The sequence below is a fragment of the Sinocyclocheilus rhinocerous genome, unplaced genomic scaffold (assembly GCF_001515625.1).
Source record: "Sinocyclocheilus rhinocerous isolate Xijiao unplaced genomic scaffold, SAMN03320098_v1.1 scaffold298, whole genome shotgun sequence".
NCBI lineage: Eukaryota > Metazoa > Chordata > Actinopteri > Cypriniformes > Cyprinidae > Sinocyclocheilus > Sinocyclocheilus rhinocerous.
The window spans coordinates 3,948-14,504 of NW_015650702.1; the positions used below are offsets into that span (position 1 = coordinate 3,948).

The 10,557-nt window shown below is 36.1% G+C and overlaps 1 protein-coding gene and 1 pseudogene across 1 annotated transcript in view; both read left to right on the forward strand.

Annotated features, from left to right (window-relative positions):
* Positions 1–3,699, forward strand: part of LOC107712351 (Na(+)/H(+) exchange regulatory cofactor NHE-RF3-like) — a 7,594-nt pseudogene extending 3,895 nt beyond the window's left edge.
* Positions 3,700–4,976: 1,277 nt separating this feature from the next.
* The window catches only part of LOC107712361 (ATP synthase subunit g, mitochondrial-like), a 9,287-nt gene continuing 3,706 nt past the window's right edge, over positions 4,977–10,557 (forward strand). The window contains exons 1-3 of the mRNA XM_016517587.1: positions 4,977–5,185; positions 5,614–5,823; positions 6,293–6,453. Coding sequence (XP_016373073.1) covers positions 5,772–5,823; positions 6,293–6,453 — 213 coding nt within the window. The 5' untranslated portion in view covers positions 4,977–5,185; positions 5,614–5,771. The remainder of the gene's footprint in view (positions 5,186–5,613; positions 5,824–6,292; positions 6,454–10,557) is intronic.

The following is a 10,557-nucleotide window of genomic DNA, read 5'->3' on the forward strand; positions in this document are numbered from 1 at the left end:
TATATTTAAGAAAATATGTTATGTTTATATATTAAATATATTTATATATAATATAATTAATATGAATATATAAATACATGTAAATATTTTCAAAATATATACTGTATGTGTTTGTATTTATATATACATAATAACACAGTACACACTCATGTAAACAAAAACTTTTATTTTGGATGCAGTTAATCATGATTAATCGTTTGACAGCACTACAATACTATACTACAATACTAGTCTGGTTTCAGAAGTGGACATTCAACCGAGACTGCCTTGCTCTCCGTTTTTGAAGCCCTAAGACTTTCAAGAGCGGATTCCAAATCTTCAATACTTATCTTGCTGGATCTGTCCGCTGCTTTTGACACGGTTAACCACCAGATCCTCCTGTCAACCCTATTGACAAAGGGCATCTTAGGAACCGCACTCCAGTGGTATGAGTCTTACCTCTCAGATAGATCCTTCAAGGTATCTTGGAGAGGTGAGGTGTCCAAGTTGCAACATCTAAACACCACTGACTCTGCACCCCTTTACCTAAATTCATTACTTCAGAATGATTTATGTGCCCTCTAGAAGCTTGAGTTCTGCAAGTGAACATTGCTTTATTGTGCCATCCCAAAGAGGCACAAAATCACTTTCACTGACTTTTAAATTAAATGTTCCCTCCGTGGAATGACCTGCCCAACTGAATCCGAGCAACTGAGTCCTTAGCCATCTTCAAGAATCGGCTAAAAACACATCTCTTCCATCTTTATTTGACCCTCTAACTCTATCTAACTCTCTATTCTAATTCTATTCTTTATAAAAAAATTGAATAAAAAAACTTGCCCCTTTTAGACTTGCACTCTATTTATTTACTAACTGCTTGTTTTCTTAAAAAAAACTAACACTAGCTTCTCTATTATTTTTATATTCTATCTATTTGTTTTCTTTTTATTTATTATACAATTAACAAAAGCAAAAAAGGCCTCTAACACTAGCTTGCTCTATTCTTTTTCTATTCTGTTTTTTTATTTATTATATAATAAAAAAAACCTTGCTACGTGTACTGCATTAAGCTAACTGAGACTTGTTATAGCACTTGCATATCATTGCTCTTTTGTTGATTTTGATGTCGCTTAGTAGATGACTAAATGTAAATGTACAATAAACATTACCTAAATAAAAGAAAATGTAACAAAAAATACCATAATGTATGTTACTGTTTACAAAAATAAACAAAATTAAAACATAATTAAATAATCATCATGTGTTGTGTCATGCAGTGACCTCTGGGAGTGTCCTTTTACTACATTTTACATTATTTTACAGTAAAATTACATAATGCAATGTTAAATCATTTACAGTTTTTCACTCACAATTAACTAATTAACAGTCTGCTGTGACAAACTCATGTCATGAGTAGCATTTAGATCTTTCATGGTGTTATGGTGTACTTTCATCTCAAGTGATGCTATTTCCAGGTGAAGAAGTGCAACAATCACATGACAATGCTGGTGATTGACAGCGACAGTGAGAAGAGTTATGCCCGTAGGAAAATGCCTATTGTCCCAGCCATGGCTGATGCAGAGAACATGCCATATCGGCCTCGCAGACTGCATCTGGTGCTGGGGCCAGAAGGGTACGGCTTCCTGCTCAGGCAGGAAAAGACTGGAACGCGACGCAGTGGTGAGAGGCAGACACACACTTTGACATGCACTCATACTTTGGCATACAGCCACACAAATGAATTGCAGACTGTATATTTATGTTTGGTTTATACAGTCCACATGTTGAGAGAGGTGGATAAGGGCAGCCCTGCTGAACTGGGAAGTGTTAAGGAAGGTGAGATGCTTCTTGAAGTGAATGGAGAGTCCACAGAGTCACTGAGTCATAATCAAGTTGTCAGCAAAATCAGACAGAGTGGACAGCAGGTCACCCTCACGACTATGCCACCTCAGGACCAGGACTTCTACACTAAGGTGAATATACAGAGTGAGCACATAAATACTAATATGGGAATGGTTCTTCAGTTAAGGGCACTTCTTGAAATTCATTTCTCAAATGGCAAGAAAAAAACTGTCACTGGAATAAAGATCTGATTATGGACTTGATCAACCAAAGTGGATATTAATATAGTGTGTGGTGATATGTGATATTGAGTGTGATGGTAACTACATGTTTCTGCTTTTGGAGAAAACTTAGCAGTCAATGCAACTTTCCTTTGAAAAGAAAAAAGTTCTCAAATTCTAACGCATTTGGTAATGACACTTTAAAAAACAAATATGAAATGTAGATATGTGCATATAGATACATGTACATGTGTTACTTCTCATTTCCATCATAACCAAATATTTTATTTTATTTTATAAAAACAAAATTGTTCTTTAAGATGCTTGGTGTTACAGTATGTTCACGACAGCAGTATTGGTGACAGCAGTTCTTTGTTATAGAAAAACTAAAATTATATACAAATAAATACTCAATGAAAATATTTTTTATTTAAAAATGATTACAAATCCCTTATAATTTGAACTTATGATACTATGAAACTTTTAAAGATAATAAAATCTATCCTATACTAATTAAACTGATATTTATTTATTTTTAAGTTCCCCTATCTGAAAAATCACAATTAAACAATTATAATTCAATAAAAGGAAGAATTTATCAACACATTTTCATCCTTTTCCTTATGCCTGTTTGTCTACTTGTCTGTTAAACGTCAAATATTATTTATCCTCAGTTGGGCCTCTCTCCCTTGCTGTTCTGTGTGGATGTTACATCTGGTAACCCTGAGGAGCAAAAGGAAATCCCAGTGACACCGAAGCCTGCATTGCCCCCCGTTGAGCCTCAGGAGGATGTGCAGATCAATCCTAATATTAGACGCTGTATTCTGGAGAGGGGCTCTGCCGGTTTTGGCTTCCATTTGGGCTGCGTCCAACAGAAACCTGGCACCTTCATCAGCCAGGTACAATGAAGCCCATTCACTGCCAAATCAGTCTTTAGACGATACTGACTTCAGAGGTTAGGACTGAATAGAAATGTTCCAGACTCACTCATTGGTGGGGATTCTTCACAGAACTATACGCTTGGAAAATCAGCCTTAGGCCACATAGTGAACTGTATATAGCCTAATATTCAGGGTGTCATCTGTTAGAAATTATAGAACACTATTGATAATGCTTTGATACACTATAAGTAAAATATACATAATTTAAAGTAAATATGAATAACAAACTTTTCTTTTGTTATGACAGTGTATATTACTTTGCATTTTTAGGTAGCAGCAGGAGGCCCAGGAGAGATGTCAGGGCTCCTTCAGTGTGATGTGGTGGTGGAAGTGAATGGACAGAATGTGGAGAAAGAGTCTGTCGAGGATGTCATCTTACATGTGAAGAGAGGAGGAGGCACTCTTTCTTTACTAGTAGTAGATCAGAAAGGTTATGACTGGCTGAAGAAAAATGGGAAGCCAATCACTGTGAACAAACTAGCACCTATCTCTGAGGTATGCAATAACATATATCTTTCCTAGTACTGATTAATTGCATTAAGTGCGATTAAACCACTCACACAAATGTTTTCACAACTCATAAGCAAAAACATTATTCATCACATGCACTTTATTTATATAAGTTCATGTATTTGTTACAGGTGGAGGAAAATGTTTCAAGTGCTGCTGAACCACCAGCACTGAAGACTGTTGACTTGTCTGATGACAGCACTTAGTCCACCTAGTTATAGTGTGGATGGCCATTAAACATTTCTGATCGTGTCAATGAGATCAGTGCTTGGAGAGAAGAAAAATGGGAAGCCAATCACTGTGAACAAACTAGCACCTATCTCTGAGGTATGCAATAACATATATCTTTCCTAGTACTGATTAATTGCATTAAGTGCGATTAAACCACTCACACAAATGTTTTCACAACTCATAAGCAAAAACATTATTCATCACATGCACTTTATTTATATAAGTTCATGTATTTGTTACAGGTGGAGGAAAATGTTTCAAGTGCTGCTGAACCACCAGCACTGAAGACTGTTGACTTGTCTGATGACAGCACTTAGTCCACCTAGTTATAGTGTGGATGGCCATTAAACATTTCTGATCGTGTCAATGAGATCAGTGCTTGGAGAATGATGTTTAAACAGAGTTTCAATGGGTAGCTAATTTCTCTGACCTATACATTTTGCACTTTGCAGTTTTTCTGTATGAAATTGCCTAAACCTTGGGCACCATCCTTTGCACATATTCAGAATCATTCAGAGTGCTGTGAATACAGTAAATGTTTAAGATATGTTACTGGATGTCAAAATACAGTATGCATAGCAGGATGGCATTAACAATGTTAATTTCTGTCTATCTGAGAAATATTTTTATGTATTTTAAGATGTGTTCACCATGTGTTTTGACCTATAAATACCATTTCAGCATTGTGGCATTTTGATCCTAAATGCATCATTTAAATGGGGTCAGATATCCCCCTCCCAAATAAAAATAAATAAATAAAATAAATGAAAAACAATGTGTGGTAAATAAATGTCTCTGATTCATCATGAATGATATTTCAGGAAAATATATTTGTGTGCTATTGTTGTCATTATTTAATAATAAATAATTAATAAATAATTACACTATTTACACTAAACATGAAAATTGTATAGCCCTTTGGCATTAAAGGGGTCATATGATGCTGCTAAAAAGAACATTATTTTGTGTATTTGGTGTAATGAAATGTGCTTAGCCGGTCGTGTTATGCCGTCCTTATTTATATGAAAAGTATTTAATACGGTATTTAATTTTTAGGGAAAAAAATTAGGAAAAAATCAGTTTTTATTTGTATAAACAGCATTTTTGTTCAACGTTATAACACGGTGCCAATATAGAGGCTATATTTTTACGACATCCTCGAAATTTCTGTCAGGCGTATAATCCGCCGCCTCAATCGAAGGGTCCTTCGAGACACGGGGGGAGGGGCGGTTTGGCAACAGTTGATCTGTGACTGGAGAGTGCATGGTAGGAAGTGGCGTAGATTCCGGAAGTGATCCGGAAATGGAGGATGAAGTGTTTGACGCGGACGAAGGCGGGAATGGAAATAATGAATGGAGTATAGTAGAAAATCGAAAAAGAAAGAAAAGCTGGAGTAACGCATCTGCAACTGACAGTGAAAATGGAACACATCTGACAAGAAGAAGGAAGGAAGAGTATAAGGTAGTGATGAAACTTGAAACCGGATCTTTCAGTATCATTAATCCGCTGAAATTATCTAAAACAATTAAGGAAGTGATAGGACTGATTGATAGTGTTAAGAAGTTGAGGGATGGTAGATTGATAATATATTGTAAGGATAGTAGGCAACAAAAGAAGGCTCTAGGAGTTAAGTCGATCATGGGACAAAGTGTGATTTGTTCAGTACAAGAAGAAAAGAAATGGGTGAAAGGAGTAATAACAGGGATCTCTTTAAAAGTATTGTTAGGAAATGGGTCGAGGCAATCAAGAGTGCAAGAAAATATGTTTAAATACCTGAAAAACACAGGAACAATAGATAGAATCTAGGGTTTATTTATTTATTTTTTTCCTTTCTTTCTTCTCCCTTCTGTATTTCTTTCTTCCAAATTTATGCACACTCCACACTCCAGATCAGTAGGTGGCGGTAATGCACCTTTTTCGCTGGTTTGCCAAACCGCCATAAAACACCAGAAGAAGAAGAAGAAGGGTTCTTCGCTGGAGGTGACATTCATTGAAGGGCCGGTTTGTGAAGAGAAGCGGCGAATAAACCTTCACAGTCACAGAAATCATGGCCCAGGCGGTACAGAAACTTGTGGCTAAAGTGCCAACGTTGGTCGGTGGTAAGAATTATCACCTTTTACTTAAACTATAGATTTATTCCTTCAAAAATATTTATTTTGAGTTGTGTGCTTCTGGTTTCCGCAGCTGTTAGAACAGGCCGCGTAACGTAAATGAGCAAAACATGCATTAGATAAATTAAACCGTTACTATACAGACAGTAATTGTGGTAACATGCTGATTTTCGTGCAAGCAAATGACCAACAGTTGTGTTAGCTAATGCTCTGGTGCTTTACTCCGTTTATAGCTGTCACAATTCATTCTGAACGCGCACTACAGCAGTGGTTATATGCTGAAGTTGACAGAGCACAACAGTCGCCCAATGTCAGCGTGTGAAGATACATTCAGCTCAAACATTTAAGTTGTTCCTATGGCCTTGGCTTTGTGAAGTTTCCTTTACAAATTTAAACGTTAGTTATATCTTTTGTATGTTTTCCGTGATTCCATTAACGTTTGTAATGATATATGCAGCCGCTGTGAACTACTCCAAGCCCCGGCTAGCCACATTCTGGTATTACGCCCGTGTGGAGCTGGTGCCTCCAACCCCTGCCGAGATCCCCAAGGCCATCAGCGGCGTCCAGGATCTCCTCAAGGGCTTCCAGTCTGGACGGCTCGGTCAGACCACAGTAAGGGTTAGTACGGGTCCTTTAAATTCTGGTTTGCCATTTCAAATAGAACTTTTTTTGAGATCTGACAATGTTGACAAAATAATTGCTTAAATGTATTATCCCAAAAAAAATAATATATATATCAGCTTTGGCAGAGGCACATCTGTCATGCAGTGTTGGGAAGGTTACTTTTGAAATGTAGTAGGTTAGAGATTACAAGTTACCCTATTTAAAATGTAATAAGTAGTGTAATTATTTCAATTACTTTATTAAAGTTGATTACTTTTTGATTACTTTTCTAAATTTCTAGCAAATGTTTTTAACTGATGATCATTTTCAAACATTTAAACCAGGCAGGGTTAACATTACAGTAGCACTCAACGCTGCATGATTACTGTCAGACTTTCAGAATCCTTCATCACTTGAATTTCGATTATAATAATTTATTTTGAAAGCACAGCCACCACAAAATCAGACTTTAGCACCTCTTTTTACTTTGAGATCGTTCTGAGGTTAAATACAAATTTAAAACCATAACAAGAAATAGTTTAATAGCTATGATGCTGTTTTTGAAATCAAATCTTTGCATGACAGGAAACACAGGCATCTAACATTTAATCTTAAAAAAATAAAGCATATACATAAACCCAAATTGGAAATAAAACAGTTATCAAATAAGCATGTGTCCTGTTCTGTATCCTAAACTCCTGAAACATTGGTGTCTCATATTTTAGAGCAGTCAATGCAATTTGGGAAAGAAATTAATTAAATCTGTATGTGGGGGTGTGTGAAAAAATTCAGATGTAACCCCTTTGTAATCTTTAACATTTTCAAAAGTAACTAATTTAATTACACATTTTTTCGCAGTAGCTGTAACTGATTAGTTAAATTTATTTTGTAAATTACGTAATTCCGTTACATGTAACTAGTTACTCCCCAACACTGCTGTCATGTCATATTTCAAATATGTATTTGTCATTGTGCATGATGCATATGCTAGTGTTAGCCACCATGTTTAGAAAAAAATTAAAATTGTCATTCACATATCCTCAAGCTGTTCCTGTATGAATTTTTCAGCCATTGAACACAAAAGATCAGTGGTGTAACGTAACAGAGTAATAATACTTCGTTACAGTACTTAAAGTACCCATGAAATCAAAATTAAAGTTTTTTGGGTGTTAGTATCAATATGTTAGTCTTAAGGTTATCTATAAGCATTTAGAAGATATAAGCATTCAAAGCTTGCAGTTCGTCACTTCCGCCAAAACGGCTCAACGATTTTTTTGACGTCAGAAAAACTCATTTCAAAAGCTTGTTCTACTAACATTTGACATCGGTCTTTTATTTGTCACGTTGGACAAGATTAGCCAAATACAACATATCTAAATCATATTCCACCCTGTCAATTATGAACATTTTTTTCAACTTTACATAATAGAAAAGTCACCCATTTCATAGAACGATTCAAAAACATGATTTACCTGTTAAATAAACGTTTCATTTAGACTCAATTACTAGTTAGCAAGGCCTGTGTGTGTGTCGGTCAGTCGATACGTTCGTGACAGGAAAAGACCTGCAGTAATGGAAAAAAATAAGCATGTACCTCTCTTTTAGTTCAGATGCATTTTTCTTTTGTTATATTTGGTGCCGTTTTCTGCTTGACCCTTATTCTGGAGCCCAGACTCTTATCTAATAGCATACGTGAGTCAGGTATGTGTGAAATCCTAAGAACAGTCAAGTGGCACACTAAAATCACGAGCACCTGGCAAATGACGCGACTGTTGAATACTTCAGTTGTATTAGCAGAGCCAGACGAGAAGTCTCCCCCTTTCAAGCGTGCGTTTCTGACCTACATATCCGTCTGAGGACAAAACAGCTGGAAAAAAATCATTGGCTGAAGTTAGCCGAAATCTGGAAATGATTTTTGGGGGAACTGAACTGAACTGAATGACGAGTTTTGTCTTCTGTAGAGCTTTTTATAGCTGAATCAAATTCGTTCACAGTTGACGCATTTTGCTTGACACAGTTATTGAACTGAATCGAATTAACACTGAACTGACTGGAGCTGAATAACGACACGATTGTCTTCAGTACAGCTGCTAATGGCTGAACCGAATGAATTTACACTACTGAACTGAATCAACACTGAATTGACTCAAACTGAATAATGACTCATTTGTCTTTTAGAGCTGCAGAAATTGAATTTGTCTCATATCTGATGAAGTTGTTTTTATTATTTTAATATATTCCTTGAGGTTCACTTATAATAGAGGTTAATAAAGGTTTTTTGCACAACATATATTAGGGCTGAGTATTGACACAAATTTCACAATTCGATTACATTTTGATTCACAAGCTTGCAATTCTATTATTTTGGATTACATCAGGTACAGTCAGTGTTGGGAAGGTTACTTTGGTTACAGATTACAAGTTACCCTATTTAAAATGTAATAAGTAGTGTAACTATTTCAATTACTTTATTAAAGTAATGTAACTGATTACATTTGATTACTTTTCTAAATTTCTAACGGATGTTTTTAACTGATAATCATTTTCAAACATTTAAACCAGGCAGGGTTAACATTACAGTAGCACTCAACGCTGCATGATTACTGTCAGACTTTCAGAATCCTTCATCACTTGAATTTCGATTATAATAATTTATTTTGAAAGCACAGCCACCACAAAATCAGACTTTAGCACCTCTTTTTACTTTGAGATCGTTCTGAGGTTAAATACAAATTTAAAACCATAACAAGAAATAGTTTAATAGCTATGATGCTGTTTTTGAAATCAGATCTTTTCATGACAGGAAACACAGGCATCTAACAGTTAATCTTTAAAAAATAAAGCATATACATAAACTCAAATTAGAAATAAAACAGTTATCATATAAACGTGTCCTATTCTGTGTCCTAAACTCCTGAAACATTGGTGTCTCATATTGTAGAGCAGTCAATGCAATTTGTGAAAGAAATTAATTAAATCTGTATGTGGAGGTGTGTGAAAAAAATTCTGATTAACCACTTTGTAATCTTTAACATTTTCAAAAGTAACTAATTTAATTACACATTTTTTCGCAGTAGCTGTAACTGATTAGTTAAATTTATTTTGTAAATTACGTAATTCCGTTACATGTAACTAGTTACTCCCCAACACTGCTGTCATGTCATATTTCAAATATGTATTTGTCATTGTGCATGATGCATATGCTAGTGTTAGCCACCATGTTTAGAAAAAAATTAAAATTGTCATTCACATATCCTCAAGCTGTTCCTGTATGAATTTTTCAGCCATTGAACACAAAAGATCAGTGGTGTAACGTAACAGAGTAATAATACTTCGTTACAGTACTTAAAGTACCCATGAAATCAAAATTAAAGTTTTTTGGGTGTTAGTATCAATATGTTAGTCTTAAGGTTATCTATAAGCATTTAGAAGATATAAGCATTCAAAGCTTGCAGTTCGTCACTTCCGCCAAAACGGCTCAACGATTTTTTTGACGTCACATCGTACTTCAGCTTCTCATCAAACTTTCTGTCCAATCAAATGCTCTCTAGAATCCGAAGCGCCCGCCCCCTACACTATAAAATAGACGCTGAAGCCGCGGCTGAAATCGGTCACTTGTCCACAGAATAGGTATTTTCTGTACAGTGAATGGCACGTAGTGCACTATATAGGGGACAGGGAACGAGTCAAACAGTGTAAATATGCTTTCCATTGAAGAAAAAAAGAAGTCTGGTTTCGCGCTGTCACGCTAACCACCGCACCGCACACACACTCTGCTCCGGTCCAGAGACACGATAGCACGGAGCGGATCACATGCGCGAGGTCGGCGCAGACCACAAAATGTATCGGAGCTATTTGAATTCTACACAGAATGCTATATTTTAAAGAAATATGGACGAGATTGTGGCTGGCATACCCTGTCAAATGCGGCTTTACGGAGCTCAACGGCTCTGAACGGCTCTAGCCCAAGCTGTGATATAAACGAACGCTATTGGCTATTTTAAAAAGGGGCGGGGCTGCTTGATATGTCCCGCCCTGTCTTCCTGTTTCAGTTAAAATGACGTCAACACACAGAGTAACGCTGCGTGTTTCTAAGCATTTCAGGGGACCTTTAAAAAC